This window comes from Oncorhynchus kisutch, linkage group LG26 (genome assembly GCF_002021735.2).
Source record: "Oncorhynchus kisutch isolate 150728-3 linkage group LG26, Okis_V2, whole genome shotgun sequence".
Lineage (NCBI taxonomy): Eukaryota > Metazoa > Chordata > Actinopteri > Salmoniformes > Salmonidae > Oncorhynchus > Oncorhynchus kisutch.
The window spans coordinates 37,820,209-37,843,312 of NC_034199.2; the positions used below are offsets into that span (position 1 = coordinate 37,820,209).

The 23,104-nt window shown below is 42.8% G+C and overlaps 1 protein-coding gene across 2 annotated transcripts in view; it reads right to left on the reverse strand.

The window, feature by feature from the left end:
• LOC109870896 (raftlin-2) overlaps window positions 1-23,104 on the reverse strand; it is a 45,277-nt gene that overhangs the window by 10,747 nt on the left and 11,426 nt on the right. For both annotated transcript variants that reach the window (XM_020461589.2, XM_031805770.1), the window contains exons 2-3: window positions 7,446-7,626; window positions 4,971-5,269 (exon numbers count right to left, since the gene is read on the reverse strand). In XM_020461589.2, the coding sequence (XP_020317178.1) occupies window positions 4,971-5,269; window positions 7,446-7,626 (480 nt within the window). The remainder of the gene's footprint in view (window positions 1-4,970; window positions 5,270-7,445; window positions 7,627-23,104) is intronic.

The window sequence follows — 23,104 nt, forward strand, 5'->3', positions numbered from 1 at the left end:
CAAAACAGAGATGTATGGATAAACCACTTCTCTAATCTTTTTGGCTCTATAACAAAGAACAAACAGCAAAAACCTTTACAAGATCTAATATAAATCTTAGAATCAACTATTAAAGACAACCAGAACCCACTGGATTCTCCAACTACATTAAATGAAATATAGGACAAAATAGAAACCCTCCAATCCAAAAAGGTCTGTGGTGTCGATGTTATCCTAAATGAAATGATTAAATATACTGACCACAAGTTCCAATTGGCTATACTTGAACATCATCCTCAGCTCTGACATCTTCCCCAATATTTAGAACCAGGGACTGATCACCCCAATCCACAAAAGTGGAGACAAATTTGACCCCAATAACTACCGTGAGATATGCGTCAAGAGCAACCTTGGGCATTATCATTAACAGCAGACTTGTACATTTCCTCAGCGAAAACAATGTACTGAGCAAATGTCAAATCGGCTTTTTATCAAATGACCGTACGACAGACCACGTATTCACCCTGCACACCCTAATCGACAAACAAACAATCCAAAACAAAAGTGAAGTCTTCTCATGCTTTGTTGATGACAAAAAAGCTTATGACTCAATTTGGCATGAGGGTCTGCTATACAAATTCATTGAAAATATACAACATCATGAAATCCATGTACACAAACAACGGTGTGAAGTAAAAATGGACAAAAAAACTAACAAAAAATCCACAGGGATGCAGCTTAAGCCCCATTCTCTTCAACATATATACTGTCACGATCGTCATAATGAGTGGACCAAGATGCAGCGTCGTATGATTCCATCCTCTTTATTATGAAGTGAAACTCAAAGAAAACATTGCACAAAACGAAACGTGAAGCTGCTATAGTGCTCACAGGCAACTATACAAAGTCAAGATCCCACAAAACACAAAAGGGAAATGGCTGCCTAAATATGATCCCCAATCAGAGACAACGATAAACAGCTGCCTCTGATTGGGAACCATACCAGGCCAACATAGAAATATAATTACCTAGATGACCCACCCCAACCTAACCAACATAGAAAATAAAAAGCTCTCTATGGTTGGGCCGTGACATACAGTTGAAGTCGGAAGTTTACATACACCTTAGCCAAACACATTTAAACTCTGTTGTTCACAATTCCTAAAATGTAATCCTCGTAAAAATTCCCTGGTTTAGGTCAGTTAGGATCACCACTTTATTTTAAGAATGTGAAATATTTCAGCTTTTATTTAATTCCATTCCCAGTGGGTCAGAAGTTTACAAACCCTCAATTAGTATTTGGTAGCATTGCCTTTAAATTGTTTAACTTGGGTCAAATGTGTCGTGTAGCCTTCCACTAGCTTCCCACAATAAGTTGGGTGGATTTTGACCCATTCCTCCTGACAGAGCTGGTGTAACTGAATCAGGTTCAGGCCTCCTTGCTCGCACACGCTTTTTCAGTTCTGCCCACACATTTTCTATAGGATTGAGGTCAGGGCTTTGTTATCGCCACTCCAATACCTTGACTTTGTTGTCCTTAAGCCATTTTGCCACAACTTTGGGAGTATGCTTGGGGTCATTGTCCATTCGGAAGACCCATTTGCGACCAAGCTTTAACTTCCTGACTGATGTCTTGAGATGTTGCTTCAATATAGCCACATAATTTTCCGGCCTCCTGATGCCATCTATTTTGTGAAGTGCACCAGTCCCTCCTGCAGCAAAGCACCTCCACAGAATGATGCTACCACCCCCGTGCTTCACGGTTGGGATGGTGTTCTTTGGTTTGCAAGCCTCCCCCTTTTTCCTCCAAACATAACAATGGCCATTATGGCCAAACAGTTCTATTTTTGTTTCATCAGACCAGGGGACATTTCTCCAAAAAGTATGATCTTTGTCCCCATGTGTAGTTGCAAACCGTAGTCTGGCTTTTTGATGGTGTTTTTTTCCTTGCTCAGCGGCCTTTCAGGTTATGTCGATATAGGACTTGTTTTACTGTGAATTTAGATACTTTTGTACCTGTTTCCTTCAGCATCTTCACAAGGTTCTTTGCTGTCGTTCTGGGATTGATTTGCACTTTTCGCACCAAAGTACGTTCATCTCTAGGAGACAGAACGAGTCTCCTTCCTGAGCAGTATGACGGCTGCGTGGTCCCATGGTATTTATACTTGTGTACTATTGTTTGTACAGATCAATGTGGTACTTTCAGGCGTTTGGAAATTGCTCCCAAGGATGAACCAGACTTGTGAAGGTATACAATTTTTTTCTGAGGTCTTGGCTGATTTACTTGATATCCCCATGATGTCAAAATTACCAATGTAACAGTATAGCTTCCGTCCCTCTCCTCACCCCGACCTGGGAGCGAACCAGGGACGCTCTGCACACATCAACAGTCACCCTCGAAGCATCGTTACCCATCGCTCCACAAAAGCCGTGGCTGGTGTCAGAAGTGGGATTGAAATACATCCACAGGTACACCTCCAATTAACTCAAATGATGTCAATTAGCCCATCAGAAACTTCTAAAGCCATGACATAATTTTCTGGAATTTTCCAAGCTGTTTCAAGACACAGTCAATTTAGTGTATGTAAACTTCTGACCCACTGGAATTGTGATACAGTGAATTATAAGTGAAATAATTTGTCTGTAAACAATTGTTGGAAAAATTACTTGTGTCATGCACAAAGTAGATGTCCTAACTGACCTGCCAAAACTATAGTTTGTTAACAAGAAATTTGTGGAGTGGTTGAAAAACAAGTTTCAATGACTCCAACCTAAGTGTATGTAAACTTCCGACTTCAACTGTATCAACGAATTGGCGAGGGCACTAGAAAAGTCTGCAGCACCCGGCCTCACCCTACTGGAATCTGAAGCCAAATGTCTACTGTTTGCTGATGAACTGGTGCTTCTGTCCCCAACCAAGGAGGGCCTACAGCAGCACCTAGATCTTCTGCACAGATTTTGTCAGACCTGGGCCCTGACAGTAAATCTCAGTAAGACAAAAATAATGGTGTTCCAAAAAAGGTCCAGTTGCCAGTACCATGAATACAAATTCCAGTTAGACACCATTGCCCTAGAGCAGACAAAAAAACTATACATACCTCAGCCTAAACATCAGCGCCACATGTAACTTAGGATCTGGCTAAAAATACTTGAATCAGTTATAGAACCCATTGCCCTTTATGGTTGTGAGGTCTGGGGTCCGCTCACCAACCATGAATTCACAAAATGAGACAAACACCAAATTAAGACTCTGCATGCAGAATTCTGCAAAAATATCCTCTGTGTACAACGTAAAACACAAAATAATGCATGCAGAGCAGAATTAGGCCGATAACCGCTAATTATCAAAATCCAGAAAAGAGCCGTTAAATTCTACAACCACCTAAAAGGAAGCGATTCCAAAACCTTCCATAACAAAGCCATCGCCTACAGAGAGATGAACCTGGAGAAGAGTCTCCTAAGCAAGCTGGTCCTGGGGCTCTGTTCTCAAACACCACTCCACAGAGCCACAGGACAGCAACACAATAAGACCCAACCAAACCATGAGAAAACAAAAATATCATTACTTGACACATTAGAAATAATTTATTTAAAAAACAGAGCAAACTAGCATGCTATTTGGCCCTAAACAGAGAGTACACAGTGGCAGAATACCTGACCACTGTGACTGACCCAAACTTAAGTTAATATTTGACTATACCCAGACTCAGTGAGCATAGCCTTGCTATTGAGAAAGGCTGCCGTAGGCAGACCTGGTTCTCAAGAAAAGACAGGCTATGTGCACACTGCCCACAAAATGAGGTGAAAACTGAGCTTCACTTCCTAACCTCGTGCCAAATGTATAACCATATTAGAGACATCTTTCCCTCAGATTACACAGACCCACAAAGAATTCGAAAACAAATCCAATTTTGATAAACTCCCATACACATATATATATATATATATATATATACACACACACACACACACACACACACACATATTGGGTGAAATACCATAGTGTGCAATCACAGCAGCAAGATGTGTGACCTGTTACCAGGTCAACCAGTGAAGAACAAACACCACTGTAAATACAACCCATATTTATGTTTATTTATTCTATTTGCACCTCATTACAACACTGTATAAAAGATATGACATTTGAAATGTCTTTATTCACTTGGAACTTTTGTGAGTGTAATGTTTACTGTAGATTGTATCGTTTATTTCACTTTTGTTTATGATCTATTTCACTTGTTTGGCAATGAAAACATATGTTTCCCATGCCAATAAAGAGAGAGAGAGAGGGAGGCAGGGAGGGAGGGAGAAGAGAGAGAGGCAGAGAGAGAGGCAGGGAGGGAGGAGAGAGAGGCAGAGAGCGAGGCAGGGAGGGAGAAGAGAGGCAGAGAGGGAGGGAGAAGAAAGAGACAGGGAGGGAGGGAAAAGAGAGGATAGAGAGACAAAAGCGAGTCAGATCAATCTGCCAGTTCAAGCCATCACTGAGGAGAACAAGAAGACTAGATAAAAACATAGCCAAGGAGGTTATGGGAACTATAATGTGAACTCCACTCGCTCTGCTAAGGACAAGGACATGTCACTGTATGGTTGTCTCTGTGGTGAGGAGTTGTGCCCTGCTTGGTGGGTAAGAGTTGGTGCTGACTGATAGTCCTGGGGCAGGAAAGGCCACACAACACAGAGTTAAACTGAACTACACTGACCGACTGGAGGAGAGGGGGATAAGAGGAAGATGAGTAGAGTGTTGAAGGGAGAAAATATCCAGGACTCCACAGTGTGGCTGTGATGATGGGTTCAGCATGTTGAGGGTGTGTGGAGAGCTGATATAACCAACATTAACATTGTTCAGGGGAGGAGACAGATGAGAGAACTAGTCTCGCATTGCCATCCTTCCAAGTTATGAGAAAGAGAGAAAAAGAAAAGAGGTGGAAAGGAAAGAAGAGAAGAGAACATGAGACCCGGGACAAGTTGAGACAAGAAAAACAGAATCTCACCAGGGCTGTTGGTAGGGCTGTGCTCCTCCAGGTCTGTGTGTCCATCACCAGGAGGGGTACATGGAGGAGTGCGTGGGAGTGATCGGCAGCCCCTCCTGGGGCTAGGCATCCTATCGTTACTGGCCCCTCCTCGAGCCGGCTGGAGCACCGAGCCCACAAACCTCACGCCCCCCTGGGCACGACTGTTCACCCTGTCAATCAGTGCTCTAACATTGTCACCCGTCAGAGACTGTCCTGTGATAGGCCACTCCTCCACCCTCAACACCGAAACACTGTGACACATGGACACCGCCTGCTTGCTAGGAGACAGAAGAGAGAACATCAAAATAAAATACATTTAAATAGATATTCAGACAAGTTTAAAATGTGAATCACAAATTATCACAAGCAGAATACAGGTCATTCAATCCTTCCAAGTGACACTTGGTATCGGCGGCAGCAGGCTCGTAAGCATTCATTCAAACAGCACTTTCCTGCGTTTTGCCAGCAGCTCTGCTGTTTATGAATACAAGCCTATCAACTCCCGAGATTAGGCTGGTGTAACCGATGTGAAATGGCTAGCTAGTTAGTGGGGTGCGCGCTAATAGCGTTTCAAACGTCACTCGCTCTGAGACTTGGAGTAGTTGTTCCCCTTGCTCTGCATGGATAACGCTGCTTCGAGGATGGCTGTTGTCGTTGTGTTCCTGGTTCGAGCCCAGGTAGGAGCAAGGAGAGGGACGGAAGCTATACTGTTACACTGGCAATACTAAAGTGCCTATAAGAACATCCAATAGTCAAAGGTATATGAAATACAAATGGTATAGAGAGAAATAGTCCTATAATTCCTATAATAACTACAACCTAAAACTTCTGACCTGGGAATATTGAAGACTCATGTTAAAAGGAACCACCAGCTTTCATATGTTCTCATGTTCTGAGCAAGGAACTTAAACGTTAGCTTTCTTACATGGCACATATTGCACTTTTACTTTCTTCTCCAACACTTTGTTTTTGCATTATTTATACCAAATTGAACACATTTCATTATTTATTTGAGGCTAAATCTATTTTATTGATGTATTATATTAAGTTAAAATAAGTGTTCATTCAGTATTGTTGTATTTGTCATTATTACAAATAAATAAAATGTAAAAATGAATTAATAAAATGTATAAAAAAATATATATTTTTTTTTTACAAATCGGCCGATGTATCGGTATCTGCGGTTTTTGGTCCTCCAATAATCGGTATCGGCGTTGAAAAATCAGAATCGGTCGACCTCTAGTTGTTTCCCGTGGTCTGCCACTGTGAGGATAATCAGCTGTCCGTCCTGTCTCCCTGTAGCGCTTTCTTAGGTGTCTCACAGTACAGACATTGTCATTTATTGCCCTGGCCACATCTACAGTCCTCATGCCTCCTTGCAGCATGCCTAAGGCACGTTCACGTAGATGAGCAGGGACCCTGGACATCTTTCTTTTGGTGTTTTTCAGAGTCAGTAGAAGGCCTCTTTAATGTCCTAAGTTTTCATACATGTGACAATTGCCTACCGTCTGTAAGCTGTTAGTGTCTTAACGGCCGTTTCACAGGTGCATTTTCATTCATTGTTTATGGTTCATTGAACAAGCATGGGAAACAGTGTTTAAACCCTTTAAAAATGAAGATCTGAAGTTTTGGATTTTTACGAATTACCTTTGAAAGACAGGGTCCTGAAAAACAATTTTTTTTGCTTAGTTTATTTCCCAGGTTGGTTGGGTGGCATGTTTCAATACTGAACTCAGATACATTTAGGGTTGGGTGGGGGGGTTAAGGCATCAGCGTGCTTCAGTTCATCTGGCACCTAGCCCAACTCGTCGAGCTGAACCGAACAAGTGTGCTCGCATATTCCCTTAAAAGACTTCCGCTTGAAAAACTAGAAAAAAGCAGCAATAGTACTGTTTGTCCATTCTGAGACCCCGTAACCAGTATACACTTCCTCAAAATAGTCCAAATTAAATAGGAGATAACTCAAGAAATCTGTCATAAATTTTTGCGCTTTTGCCAAGATCTTAGTCACGCAATTTGACATCTAACTAAGATATTTGGTGCAGTATTTCTCAATGAAATAATTTGCATGAAAACGAGTCGTTTATCACTGAATGACAACAGAATCCCTACTGTTGACCAATCACAGACGATGGGGCGTAGACTTCGGCTCCGAACATCAGCTTGTCTCCAGAAAAAAAATGTGTGGGCCCGAACAGCTGAAAAAAACCCTCACCAAAGTTCAAAACGAACAAAAATATGTCACAAAATGTTTCCATGATATATGCACCAAATCTTCTGAACTGTTTAGTCTGGGAAGAGGATACCTTTAGGGGTTGTTGTGACGGCTTAGGCATCGACTGTTAGATTTCAGGTCAGTTTGTGTTTTACCACCCTAACAGTTCAAACTGATTCTAGAAATGGGGCAATTTTCTACCATGAAAGGCAGCCCTTGCGTGTGTATGTGTCTGGTACCTGGGTCGTGGGCGGGTGAGGATGGCTCGGTAGAGCATGCTGAAGGGCAGGGAGCGTGTGCGTCCAACAGAGAGGATAATGGGATGCAGGGTGGTGAGGACATAGCCCTGGATGTAGTAGGGCTGCAGGGCCTGTGGCAGCTCACACAGAGAGGACATATACTGCACAGTGGGGCGACTACCTGGAGAGGAGAGAGATGAACAGAAAGGAGAAACAGAGGAGGAAAGAGAAGGAGAAACAGAGGAGGAAAGAGAAGGAGAAACAGAGGAGGAAAGAGAAGGAGAAACAGAGGAGGAAAGAGAAGGAGAAACAGAGGAGGAAAGAGAAGGAGAAACAGAGGAGGAGGAAAGAGGAACAGAGTGAGTCAATAAAATGACAAGCAACAGAAACTAGAGGAATGAGGAGTAGAGGTTAGCAGCATGACATCCTTCTTTGTCTGTCTGAAGATTAACACCAGGAGTCCCAGTCCCAAAATGACCTCACCACCAATCAGATCTTCTCCTATGTCAGTCTGTTTAATAATCTCATTAGCAGACCTACTGCGTTCCCTAGTCACTCCCAGAGGAGACCAGTCTGGAGACTCTGGACTGTCCAATAAGCATGCAGATGTTAATGGATAGAAATGGTTTACTGTATCAGACAGACACTTATGCAGAGCGACTGAAATAATGCTGCCAGCAGCTATGTTTCCATCCAATTTGCAAAAGATTTTCATGCAAATATTCTCAAATCTGCATAAAACAATATGAGCATTTTCCCACCAGAGATGTATTTCCAGCAAATTGACTTTTTGCAAATAAAAGCCTGTGCGTGATGACAGTTATTTTTATGTGCACTTTTGCCATAAAATTCCCATGTACCGAGTGAAAAATACAAGTTAAATGGATTTCCATAGTATTTTCAACTCTTCTGATATTATTTGTTTTTGTGACGAAAGTATCGCTGTTATCCATAATAACCTCATAATGTAGGTAGCCTACCCACATTGTATCATCGAGCTGCGTTATAAAGCAAATGTGCTCTAGCCAACAGCTCACAGATACAATGTGGGTAGGCTACCTATATTATGAGGTTATTATGGATAACAGCGATATGATTTGTATTTGTCAAAAGGCAGCCAAGCAACGATCATCATGTCACCAGAATAAGACCCTTGATATTTATTGGAAAGGAGTATCAAGCACATTCATTACCCTGTGAAATTCATCATAATTGATTTAATCTGCATGCTGTCCTGAATCATAGTGTGAGGACCACACAACATACCATCGCGTGACTCCAAGTTTACTTCGATAAGATGGTTATAGAAATAGTTGCGCATAAAGGCATTTCCACCTCCATTATATACATTTTCAAAACACAAAAAGATCCCACCATCTCTTACAAACAAATTGTCTGTCGGCATTTAGAAATTTGTACCAGCATTTCATGATTCTATCAACCAGGTCGGGACTTTTTTTTGTCAGGTAATTAATCAGCATGAAATGGTTGGATGGAAATGTGGTTAGTCTCACACTTCTACAACAAAACACATCACCAACTTCTCTCAGTTTATAGTTCCACAACAAGACACATTCCCAGCTCTTCCTCTTGCTATACTGATCAGACAGAGAGACATCTGTTGCTCCAGTGCATTCCCTTCCACCTCTAACCCAGGGCAAACCCCACCACCACGGAACCACCACACTATAAATACTGCATCTTACCAGCTCCTGCTCCAGCTGTGGTAGTGTGTTCAATGTGGTGGTGCTTCACTTACAGTTGAAGTCAGAAGTTTACATACACTTAGGTTGGAGTCATTCAAACTTGTTGTTCAACCACTCCACAAATGCATTGTTAACAAACTATAGTTTTGGTAAGTCGGTTAGGACATCTACTTTGTGCATGACACGAGTCATTTTTCCAACAATTGTTTGCAGACAGATTATTACACTTAAATCACAATTCCAGTGGGTCAGAAGTTTACATACACTAAGTTGACTGTGCCTTTAAACAGCTTGGAAAATTCCAGAAAATGATGTTATGGCTTTAGAAGCTTCTGATAAGCTAATTGACATCATTTGAGTCAATTGGAGGTGTACCTGTGGATGTATTTCAAGGCCTACCTTCAAACTCAGTGCCTCTTTGCTTGACATCATGGGAAAATCAAAAGAAATCAGCCAAGACCTCAGAACAATTTTTGTCTGGTTCATCCTTGGAAGCATGCCTGAAGGTACCACGTTCACCTGTACAAACAATAGTACGCAAGTATAAACACCATGGGACCACGCAGCCACCATACTGCTCAGGAAGGAGACACGTTCTGTCACCTAGAGATGAACGTACTTTGGTGTGAAAAGTGCAAATCAATCCCAGAACAACAGCAAAGAACCTTGTGAAGATGCTGGAGGAAACAGGTACAAAAGTATCTATATCTACAGTAAAACAAGTCTTATATCGACATATCCTGAATGGCCGCTCAGCAAGGAAGAAGCCACTGCTCCAACACCACCATAAAAAAGCCAGACTACGGTTTGCAACTGCACATGGGGACAAAGATCGTACTTTTTGGAGAAATGTCCTCTGGTCTGATGATACAAAAATAGAACTGTTTGGCCATAATGACCATTGTTATGTTTGGAGGAAAAAGGGGGATGCTTGCAGGCCGAAGGACACCATCCCAACCGTGAATCACGGGGGTGGCAGCATCATGTTGTGGGGTGCTTTGCTGCAGGAGGGACTGGTGCACTTCACAAAATAGATGGCATCATGAGGATGGAGAATTATGTGGATATATTGAAGCAACATCTCAAGACATCAGTCAGGAAGTTAAAGCTTGGTCGCAAATGGGTCTTCCAAACTAACAATGACCCCAAGCATACTTCCAAAGTTGTAGCAAAATTGCTTAAGGACAACAAAGGCAAGGTATTGGAGTGACCATCACAAAGCCCTGACCTCAATCCCATAGAACATTTGTGGGCAGAACTGAAAAAGCGTATGCGAGCAAGTAGGCCTACAAACCTGACTCAGTTACACCAGCTCTGTCAGGAGGAATGGGCTTCTTGTGGGAAGCTTGTGGAAGGCTACCTGAAACATTTGACCCAAGTTAAACCATTTAAAGGCAATGCTACCAAATACTAATTGAGTGTACGTAGACATCTGACCCACTGGGAATGTGATGAAAGAAATAATACCTGAAATAAATCACTCAATTCTGACATTTCACATTCTTAAAATGAAGTGGTGATCCTAACTGACCTAAGACAGGGAATTTTTATTAGGATTAAATGTCAGAAATTGCAAAAAACTGAGTATTGGAAAGGAGTATCAAGGAGGTGTATGTAAACTTCCGACTTCAAATCAAAATCAAATCAAATTTTATTTGTCACATACACATGGTTAGCAGATGTTAATGTGAGTGTAGCGAAATGCTTGTGCTTCTAGTTCCGACAATGCAGTAATAATCCAACAAGTAATCTAACTAACAATTCTCCAAAAAACTACTGTCTTATACACAGTGTAAGGGGATAAAGAATATGTACATAAAGATATATGAATGAGTGATGGTACAGAGCAGCATAGGCAAGATACAGTAGATGGTATCGAGTACAGTATATACATATGAGATGAGTATGTAAACAAAGTGGCATAGTTAAAGTGGCTAGTGATACATGTATTACATAAGGATGCAGTAGATGATATAGAGTACAGTATATATGTATACATATGAGATTAATAATGTAGGGTATGTAAACATTATATTAGGTAGCATTGTTTAAAGTGGCTAGTGATATATTTTACATCATTTCCCATCAATTCCCATTATTAAAGTGGCTGGAGTTGAGTCAGTGTGTTGGCAGCAGCCACTCAATGTTAGTGGTGGCTGTTTAACAGTCTGATGGCCTTGAGATAGAAGCTGTTTTTCAGTCTCTCGGTCCCAGCTTTGATGCACCTGTACTGACCTCGCCTTCTGGATGATAGCGGGGTGAACAGGCAGTGGCTCGGGTGGTTGTTGTCCTTGATGATCTTTATGGCCTTCCTGTAACATCGGGTGGTGTAGGTGTCCTGGAGGGCAGGTAGTTTGCTCCCGGTGATGCGTTGTGCAGACCTCACTACCCTCTGGAGAGCCTTACGGTTGTGGGCAGAGCAGTTGCCGTACCAGGCGGTGATACAGCCCGCCAGGATGCTCTCGATTGTGCATCTGTAGAAGTTTGTGAGTGCTTTTGGTGACAAGACGAATTTCTTCAGCCTCCTGAGGTTGAAGAGGCGCTGCTGCGCCTTCTTCACGATGCTGTCTGTGTGAGTGGACCAATTCAGTTTGTCTGTGATGTGTATGCCGAGGAACTTAAAACTTGCTACCCTCTCCACTACTGTTCCATCGATGTGGATAGGGGGGTGTTCCCTCTGCTGTTTCCTGAAGTCCACAATCATCTCCTTAGTTTTTTTGACGTTGAGTGTGAGGTTATTTTCCTGACACCACACTCCGAGGGCCCTCACCTCCTCCCTGTAGGCCGTCTCGTCATTGTTGGTAATCAAGCCTACCACTGTTGTGTCGTCCGCAAACTTGATGATTGAGTTGGAGGCGTGCGTGGCCACGCAGTCGTGGGTGAACAGGGAGTACAGGAGCGGGCTCAGATGTTGTTGCCTACCCTCACCACCTGGGGGCGGCCCGTCAGGAAGTCCAGTACCCAGTTGCACAGGGCGGGGTCGAGACCCAGGGTCTCGAGCTTGATGACGAGCTTGGAGGGTACTATGGTGTTGAATGCCGAGCTGTAGTCGATGAACAGCATTCTCACATAGGTATTCCTCTTGTCCAGATGGGTTAGGGCAGTGTGCAGTGTGGTTGAGATTGCATCGTCTGTGGACCTATTTGGGCGGTAAGCAAATTGGAGTGGGTCTAGGGTGTCAGGTAGGGTGGAGGTGATATGGTCCTTGACTAGTCTCTCAAAGCACTTCATGATGACGGAAGTGAGTGCTACGGGGCGGTAGTCGTTTAGCTCAGTTACCTTAGCTTTCTTGGGAACAGGAACAATGGTGGCCCTCTTGAAGCATGTGGGAACAGCAGACTGGTATAGGGATTGATTGAATATGTCCGTGAACACACCAGCCAGATGGTCTGCGCATGCTCTGAGGGCGCGGCTGGGGATGCCGTCTGGGCCTGCAGCCTTGCGAGGGTTAACACGTTTAAATATTTTACTCACCTCGGCTGCAGTGAAGGAGAGTCCGCATGTTTTCGTTGCAGGCCGTGTCAGTGGCACTGTATTGTCCTCAAAGCGGGCAAAAAAGTTATTTAGTCTGCCTGGGAGCAAGACATCCTGGTCCGTGACTGGGCTGATTTTCTTCTTGTAGTCCGTGATTGACTGTAGACCCTGCCACATACCTCTTGTGTCTGAGCCGTTGAATTGAGATTCTACTTTGTCTTTATACTGACGCTTAGCTTGTTTGATAGACTTGCGGAGGGAATAGCTGCACTGTTTGTATTCGGTCATGTTACCAGTCACCTTGCCCTGATTAAAAGCAGTGGTTCGCGCTTTCAGTTTCACGCGAATGCTGCCATCAATCCACGGTTTCTGGTTAGGGAATGCTTTAATCGTTGCTATGGGAACGACATCTTCAAAGCACGTTCGAATGAACTCGCACACCGAATCAGCGTATTTGTCAATGTTATCTGACGCAATACGAAACATATCCCAGCCCACGTGATGGAAGCAGTCTTGGAGTGTGGAATCAGCTTGGTTGGACCAGCATTGGACAGACCTCAGCGTGGGAGCTTCTTGTTTTAGTTTCTGTCTGAAGGCAGGGATCAACAAAATGGAGTCGTGGTCAGCTTTTCCGAAATGAGGGTGGGGCAGGGCCTTATATGCGTTGCGGAAGTTAGAGTAACAATGATCCAAGGTTTTTTCAGCCCTGGTTGCGCAATCGATATGCTGATACAAAGTCTTGTTTTCAGATTAGCCTTGTTAAAATCCCAAGCTACAATGACTGCAGCCTCAGGATGTATGGATTCCAGTTTGCAAAGAGTCAACTGTACATAGTTTTTTTGAACAGCCATGTGTTGCTGATAAAGTTAAGGCTGGCATGGCACTTTGTTTTGATTGGTTTGCAGTGTTGTGGGGGAGTTGCATCGAGTTTGTCTCTTGCATTGATACTTTAGTGCTGGTTGTTTGTGCTGCTGGATTGTTGTTTATGTTGATGTTGTTTAGAAGTTGGTTCTTGTCTGTTGAGGGGGCGTTGTGTTGGTAATATGTGAGGTGTAATCTAGTGGAGTCTCTGGAGAGTTATAGCACCACCATCACTATACTTCTTGTGTCCACAAAGAGGGGCTGTTCACAGGGGCTGGCGATGTGCCACACACACACACACACACACAAGTAAACACAATCACAGTCAAGCATGCATGCAAGCGCACAAAAACACAACGCCAAATCAGACGGCCCATTCTTGGACATAAAAACATGCTCAACACATTCCAACAGACTGAACAAACACACAAAACACTCAAAACGCACACTCACACACAAACACCTCAGACTGAGATAAGAGCTTGTTACTGACATTTCTCCATGTGAATTTTGCAGGGTCTGGCTGAATTTGGCCATGGTTGAAACAGAAAGATCCTGGCAAGTCCAGATCACAGTGAAATCTCTAGACGAGTGGGTGGCCAGGGAAGCAGAGAAAGGGAAGCTTTTGACTTGGCAGTGTCTCTGTCATCTCACCGTGTGTGTGATGGGACCTGAGCTCTAGAGCAAGGAGAGTGACACACTTCGACCAATAGCTCCCTAAGTGGAGCTCAATGCCGGGCTATTCATCCAGTCTCCAGTGTCTCTCACACACACACACACACACACACACACACACGTATGTCTCTCTGGCCGGGGTGCTGTCGTCGCTCTCCATCTCCCTTCTTAAAGCCCCCTCACACCCACTCCCGTCCCCACAGCTCACCCTGTCAACACACACACACTGAGCCCTCTGTTCTCCCCATGTGTGAGAAAAAGCATGGAGAGAAGAGGGGGAGCACAGGAGGGGGGGAAGAGGGGGTGACTGAGGAAAGAAGGAGACAAGAAAATAGGGGGAAATGAGAGGGGGAAGGAGATGGACAGATACCAAGTGTGGCACAAAAAAAGGTGGGTTTACAGAAAGATTTTATGAGCCAGAAAGCTGGTCTGTGAAAGGGAGAGCTTGTGTAAAAGTGAGAAAGAGGGAGAAGAAAGCTGGCAAAAGTAGAAGAGAAGGAATGAGGATAAACGGACACACCAACTGGCAAGTGTCTTCACTGACATTTTCAACATGTCCTTGATTGAGTCTGTAATACCAACATGTTTCAAGCAGACCACCATAGTCTCTGTGCCCAAGAACAAAGGCAACCTGCCTAAATGACTACAGACCCATAGCACTCACGTCCGTAGACGTGAAGTGCTTTGAAAGGCTGGTAATGGCTCACATTAACACCATTATTCCAAAATAAACCCACTCCAATTTGCATACCGCTCAAACAGATGATGCACTCTCTATTGCACTCCACACTGCCCTTACCCACCTGGACAAAAGGAACACCAACGGGAGAATGCTATTCATTGACTACAGCTCAGCGTTTAACACCATAGTGCCCTCAAAGATCATCACTAAGCTAAGGACCCTGGGACTAAACACCTCCCTCTGCAACTGGATACTGGACTTCCTGAAAGGCCGCCCCCAGGTGGTGAGGCTAGGTAGCAGCACATCTGCCACGCTGATCCTCAACACTGGAGCCCCTCAGGGGTACGTGCTCAGTCCCCTCCTGTACTCCATGTTCACTCACAACTGCATGGCCAGGCATGACTCCAACACCATCATTAAGTTTGCAGACAACAACAGTGGTAGGTCTGATCCCCGATGAGACACCATATAGGGAGGAGGTCAGAGACCTGGACGGGTAGTGCCAGAATAACAACCTATCCCTCAACGTGAGCAAGACAAAAGGAGAGGATTGTGGACGACAGGAAAAGGATGACCGAGCGCGCCCCCATTCTCATCAACAGGGCTGTAGTAGAACAGGTTGAGAGCTTCAAGTTCCTTGGTGTCCACATCACCAACAAACTAGAATGGTCCGAAACACACCAAGACAGTCGTGAAGCAGGCATGACAAAACCTATTCCCCCACAGGAGACTGAAACGATTTGGCATGGGTTTTCAGATCCTCAAAAGGTTCTACAGCTGCAACATCAAGAGCATCCTGCTGACTGGTTACATCACTGCCTGGTACGGAAAACGGCTCGGCCTCCGACCGCAAGGCACTACAGAGCGTAGTGTGTACGGCCCAGTAAATCACTGGGGCTAAGCTGCCTGCCATCCAGGACCTCTATAGCAGGCGGTGTCAGAGGAAGGCCCTATAACTTGTCAAAGACTCCAGCCACCCGAGTCATAGACTGTTCTTTCTGCTACCGCACGGCAAGCGGTACCGGAGCGCCAAGTCTAGGACCATAAGGCAACCCCCACCAACCCCTCTTTTACGCTGCTGATACTTTCTGTTTATCATCTATGCATAGTCACTTTAACTATACCTCCATCTACATATTACCTCAAATAGCCCAACTAACCGGTGCCCCCGTACATGGACTTTGTATAGGTACCACCTGTATTTAGCCTCGCTACTGTTATTTTCACTGTCATTTTACTTTTAAATTTTTTAAATATTCCCCCCCCCCCTTACCTATTGTTAACTGAATACCTATTTTTTACTTAAAAATTGCACTGAGAAAGTGATGCTCGATTGATTCCAAATATACAGTGCCCTCGGAAGGAATTCACACCCCTTGACTTTTTCCATATTTTCAATTTTTTTGTCAATGATCTACACAAAATACTCTGTAATGTCAAAGTATAATATCATGAAAAAAAAATGTATTACAATACTTAAGTAAATTAGATATTTCTGTATTTCATTTTCCAAAAATGTGCTAACATTTCTTAATTAAAACATGTTTTCACTTTGTCATTGTGGGGTATTGTGTGTAGATGGTTGAGAAAATTCAGGTTGTAACAAAAGAAAATATGGAATAAGTCAAGGGGTATGAATAGTTTCTGAAGGCACTGTAGCTGCATTGTTGCTTAAATGTGATTGGCTGTGGAATACTGCCAGGGAGACAGGGCTGCCTGTTAGGCATCGTTCAGGGCTGACAATGCCTTGCAAAAGTATTCATCCATCTTGGTGTTTTTCCTATTTTTTTGCATTACAACCTGTAATTTAAATGCATTTTTATTTGGATTTCATGTAATGGACATACACAAAATATTCCAAATTGGTGAAGTGAAATTAAAAAAAGAACTTAAAAAAAAATTATATAAAATTAAAAACTGAAAAGTGGTGTGTGCATATGTTTTCACCCCCTTTGCTATGAAGCCCATAAATAAGATCTGGTGCAACCAATTACCATCAGAAGTCACATAGTTAGTTAAATAAAGTGCACCTGTGTGCAATCTATGTGCCACATGATCTCAGTATATATATACACACACACACAACTGTTCTGAAAGGCCCCAGAGTCTGCAACACACTAAGCAAGGGGCACCACCAAGAATGCTGCACCACGAAGACCAAGGAGATCTCCATACAGGTCAGGGAGACAGTTGTGGAGACGTACAGATCAGGGTTGAGTTCAAAAAAATAAAATCTGAACCTTTGAACATCTCACGGAACACCATTAAATCCATTTTTTTTTAAATGGCACCACAAACCTGCCAAGGGAGGGCCGTCCACCAAAACTCACAGACCAGGCAAGGAGGGCATTAATCAGAGAGGCAACAAAGAGACCAAAGATAACCCTGAAGGAGCTGCAAAGCTCCACAGCGGAGATTGGAGTATCTGTCCATAGGACCACTTTAAGCCGTACACTCCACAGAGCTGGGCTTTTTGAAAGACTGGCCAGAAAAAAGCCATAGCTTAAAGAAAAAAATAAGCAAACACATTTGGTGTTCGCCAAAAGCCACGTGGGAGACTCCCCAAACATATGGAAGAAAGTACTCTGGTCAGATCAAGGAAAATGCTATGTCTGGCGCGAACCCAACACCTCGCATCACCCCGAGAACACCATTCCCACAGTGAAGCACGGTGGTGGCAGCATCACGCTGTGTGGATGTTTCTCCATCGGCAGGGACTGGGAAACTGGTCAGAATTGAAGGAATGATGGCTAAATACAAGGAAATTGTCGAGGGAAACCTGTTTCAGTCTTCCAGAGATTTGAGACTGGGGCGGAGGTTCACCTTCCAGCAGGACAATGACCCTAAATATATTGCTAAAGCAACACTTGTGGTTTAAGGGGAAACATTTAAATGTCTTGGAATGGCCTATTCAAAGCCCAGACCTCAATCCAATTGAGAATCTGTTGTAGGACTTAAAGACTGTTGTACACCAGCGGAACCCGTCCAACTTGAAGGAGCTGGAGCAGTTTTGCCTTGAAGAATGGGCAAAAATCCCAGTGGCTAGATGTGCCAAGCTTATAGAGACATACCCAAAGAGACTTGCAGCTGTAATACCTGCAAAAGTTAGCTCTACAAAGTATTGACTTTGGGTGGGTGAATAGTTATGCACGCTCAAGTTCTCTGTTTTTGTCTTATTTCTTGTTTGTTTCACAATAAAAAATATTTTGCATCTTCAAAGTGGTAGGCATGTTGCGTAAATCAAATGATACAACTTAGATTTTTGAGGGGTTTGTAAGGCAACAAAATAGGAAAAATGGCAAGTGGGGTGAATACTTTCGCAAGCCACTGTAAATACCATACGAGGGCTTAGATGCCCCAAGAGCACTTAGCACAAGGGACATTTAGCTTGCTATCATTCTAACTTATAAACTCATAATGAGCTCCAAACAAATGAAAGCATAACGTTAGCATTAAAATGTACCATCCCTTAATGTAGCAATCAATCAAAACATATGTGCTGATCCTGCCGCCTCAGCCACACTGTCAATCTATCATCAATGCATCCACTCCTATTTATAGAGTTTCTTGTGGTCTCGGCTAAACAACTTTTGTTATGTCGTGATCATGAAATAAATAAGTTCTGATTGACTTAACAAGGGATTTCATGTCCTCTCTGGACTTCCATATGATGCAGCCACCACCATGCTTGAAAATATGGGGAGTGGTACTCAATAATGTGTCATATTGGATTTGTTCCAAACATAACACTTTGTATTCAGGACAAAAAGTGAATTGCTTTGCCAAATATTTTGCAGTATTACTTTAGTGCCTTGTTGCAAACAGGATGCATGTTTTGGAATATTTTTGTTCTGTACAGGCTTCCTTCTTTTCACTCTGTCAATTAGGTTAGTATTGTGGAGTAACTACAATATTGTTGATCCATCCTCAGTTTTTTCTTATCACAGCCAATAAACTCTAACTGTTTTAATGTCACCATTGGCCTCATGGTGAAATCCCTGAGAGGTTTCCTTCCTCTCCGGCAACTGAGTTAGGAAGGATGCCTGTATCTGTAACAAAGGTAAATCAAGTTACTTTTTAAATCTCTTTCTCTGACTATCACTGAAGCGTACAAATTCCTCTTCTTCCTTGCTTAAGCAAGTTCTGTCTGACGCTGGCATCATAACTGAGAAGAATCAGAGAAGTGATGCTTTTAATCAAAATGTTATCTCTGCAGGCTTTTTATTTGAGAGAAACAGTGGTTGAAATTGACCCTGTGTATCGGTACACCATCCAAAGTGTAATAAATAACTTCACCATACTCAATCTGTTTTTGGTTTTTGGTTTACCCTTCACAATTCCACTTTGACATTATGGGGTATTGTGTGTAGGTCAGTGACAAAGAAACTACAGTTAATCAATTTTAAATTCAAGCTGGTTACAACTTAATGTGTGAAAAGAAATCAAGAGGTGTGAATATTTTGAGAGCACTGTACTACAGGAGTTCAGGAGATAAACATGAAAGCAGAGAGCGAGTGTGATACTGTCGATCTCATAGGAAAGAGGAAAGGAGCATCTTAATGTCATTATCAAGGCACTTAACCTACTAATGTATCCATCTCTGCTAGCAGATCATTACATTAGCTAAACAGTACACCGTTCTGCCAATCAGGGTCCCTCGAGTTCACTGGAAACTCAATTGAGCTGAGCAGAATTGATTCTTCACTGTGTGTTGAACCATATCACAACACCAGCCAGGTCGGCTGGTACCACTGACCTTGTAGTCTCTTCCAAATTTAAAGAGCAACTGCCCCTAAAAACAACTTCTTGTTTAGAAAACAGCCTATGTGGCATCGATACGAGTCATTCTACTGTCAAAATTTACTACAAAGTGTAAATAGAATAATTTTGGTCGTAAAGTTAGTTTTGTCTAAAACATTGTTTAGTGAGAATTGTAGTTGTGACTACATCACAATGTAAATTAAGGTTGGGTTTGTTTCAATCTTGCCAACAGCTGGCAGCACACAAGTAATCATCAATTCGGAGTTCAGGTTCATGCGACCCAATCGTAATAGCCGTGGTAAATTTGGGTAGACTTTGGATATCCCTATGGAACTCGTTAGGGACCATTGGTAAATTACACAATGTACATGTGACAATGTTACAATTCTAATAGGTCCAAATTTCAATGATTTAAAACACTCCAACTATATATTCATATACAAATATTGAAAGCATTTAATGCGAACAAAAAAGGTATGCAACATGATAAGTCCCATTTAGATTGTATAATTTATTGATGGTCTCTAACTAGCCCCAGAGAGAGCCTATCCGAAGTCAAACCAACTTTGCCACCTACCAGCTGACTGAAGCTAAATAATTTGTGTAACTCATCCTACCTGTAAAAACTTACAGGTAGGTCCGCAGACGGACCGGACCAAATCTGAACCTATTATAGATGTATGTTTGGATAGCACAGTACAGTAGTGAGTAGGGCACAGTACAATACTGAGTACATACAGTATACTGTACCCTCTGTTGTATTGGACTGCACTGTGATGTCCAAACTTGTGAAATATGAGGAGAATGACATTCACATTTATAATGATTCATTTCCGTGTAGTACAGATCAGGAACCCATGATTTAATTCCATTACCGGGTGTAGATCCACTTCAATCACCATGCCATAGCTGACACCCCATTCTTTCTGCAGACATCTTTGAATCTTGCATAAAACCTGAGCAAGAACACCGTAATTTACGTTATCAAAGTTGGTATCTGCGCAGTTCATTTTTAAAAATGTGTGGAAATTGGTAAAAGTCACCCTTGTGCAAATCTTGAAATCAATGTTTTTTGTTTGGCATACATTTTAAAGTGAAAAAACTGAGTCAAAGCGTAATTCGGTGACAGTGGAATTGCCCATAGGTTATTGGTAATCCTAGATCTATTTGTACCGTCTTGCCAACTCATATGGTAATTTTCACACCAATTGTATTTACATTTTATCAAGGAGTCATACTGAGACATTGGTCTCCTTTACATACGAACCCTGAATTGCAGAAATACATACATCATAATACAAAATGGAAGCAGAAAGAAAAACGCAGTCGTAAAAAAACTAACACATTCATCAGTAATAAGGTCCTCAATCAGCTTTCTGAATGGACCTAGAGGCACCAGAACATCACATTCATCAGTAATAAGGTCCTCAATCAGCTTTCTGAATGGACCTAGAGGCACCAGAACATCACATTCATCAGTAATACGGTTCTCAATCAGCTTTCTGAATGGACCTAGAGGCACCAGAACATCACATTCATCAGTAATACGGTCCTCAATCAGCTTTCTGAATGGACCTAGAGGCACCAGTACATCACATTCATCAGTAATACGGTCCTCAATCAGCTTTCTGAATGGACCTAGAGGCACCAGAACATCACATTCATCAGTAATACGGTCCTCAATCAGCTTTCTGAATGGACCTAGAGGCACCAGAACATCACATTCATCAGTAATAAGGTCCTCAATCAGCTTTCTGAATGGACCTAGAGGCACCAGAACATCACATTCATCAGTAATACGGTCCTCAATCAGCTTTCTGAATGGACCTAGAGGCACCAGAACATCACATTCATCAGTAATACGGTCCTCAATCAGCTTTCTGAATGGACCTAGAGGCACCAGAACATCACATTCATCAGTAATACGGTCCTCAATCAGCTTTCTGAATGGACCTAGAGGCACCAGAACATCACATTCATCAGTAATACGGTCCTCAATCAGCTTTCTGAATGGACCTAGAGGCACCAGAACATCACATTCATCAGTAATAAGGTCCTCAATCAGCTTTCTGAATGGACCTAGAGGCACCAGAACATCACATTCATCAGTAATACGGTCCTCAATCAGCTTTCTGAATGGACCTAGAGGCACCAGAACATCACAATTAATAACATTTTGAAGATTATTTGTATGTGTAAGAAAATAAAAAAGATGACTTCTGTAACTCAGTAAAGACCAAATACATTTCCTGAGCTAGCCGAGACTGGGTGTGGTAAATCATACAGTGCCGTCTGAAAGTATTCAGACCCCTTGACTTTTTACACATTTTGTTACGTTACAGCCTTATTCTAAAATGGATTAAATAAAAAAAAAAGTCCTCAGCAATCTACACACAATAACCCATAATGAAAAAGCGAAAACAGGTTTAGAAATGTTTGCAAATGTATTATAAAAAATATTTTAAAAACTAATTTACATAAGTATACAGACCCTTTGCTATGAGACTCGAAATTGAGCTCAGGTGCATCCTGTTTCCATTGATCATCCTTGAGATGTTTCTACAACTTGGAGTCCACCTGTGGGAAATTCAATTGATTGGACATGATTTGGAAAGGCACACACACCTCTCTATATAAGATCCCACAGTTGTCAGAGCAAAACCCACGCCACGAGGTCAAAGGAACTGTCCGTAGAGCTCCGAGACAGGATTGTGTCGAGGCACAGATCTGGGGAAGGGTACCAAAACATTTCTGCAGCATTGAAGGTTTCCAAGAACACAGCAACCTCCATCATTCTTAAAAATGGAAGAAGTTGGAACCACCAAGAACTTCTTAGAGCTGGCTGCCCAGCCAAACTGAGCAATTGGAGACAAAGGGCCTTGGTCAGGGAGGTGACCAAGAGCTCTGACAGAGCTCTAGAGTTCCTCTGTGGAGATGGGAGAATCTTCCAGAAGGACAACCATCTTTGCAAGCACTCCACCAAATCAGGCCTTTATGGTAAAGTGGCCAGACTGAAGCCACTTCTCAGGAAAAAGCACAAGACAGCCCGCTTGGAGTTTGCCAAAAGCCATCTAAAGGACTCAGACCATGATGAAACCAAGATTGAACTCTTTGGCCTGAATGTCAAGTGTCATGTCTGGAGGAAACCTGGCACCATCCCTACGGTGAAGTATGGTGGTGGCAGCATCATGCTGTGGGGATGTTTTTTTAGCGGCAGGGACTGGAAGACTAGTCAGGATTGAGGGAAAGATGAACGGAGCAAAGTACAGAGAGATCCTTGATGAAAACCTGCTCCAGAGCGCTCAGGACCTCAGACTGGAGCGAAGGTTCACCTTCCATCTGGACAACGACCCTAAGCACACAGCCAAGACAATGCAGGAGTGGCTTTGGAACAGGTCTCTGAATGTCCTTGAGTTGCCCGGACTTGAACCCGATCTAACATCTCTGAGAGACCTGAAAATAACTGTGCAGTGATGCTCATCATCCAACCTGACAGAGTT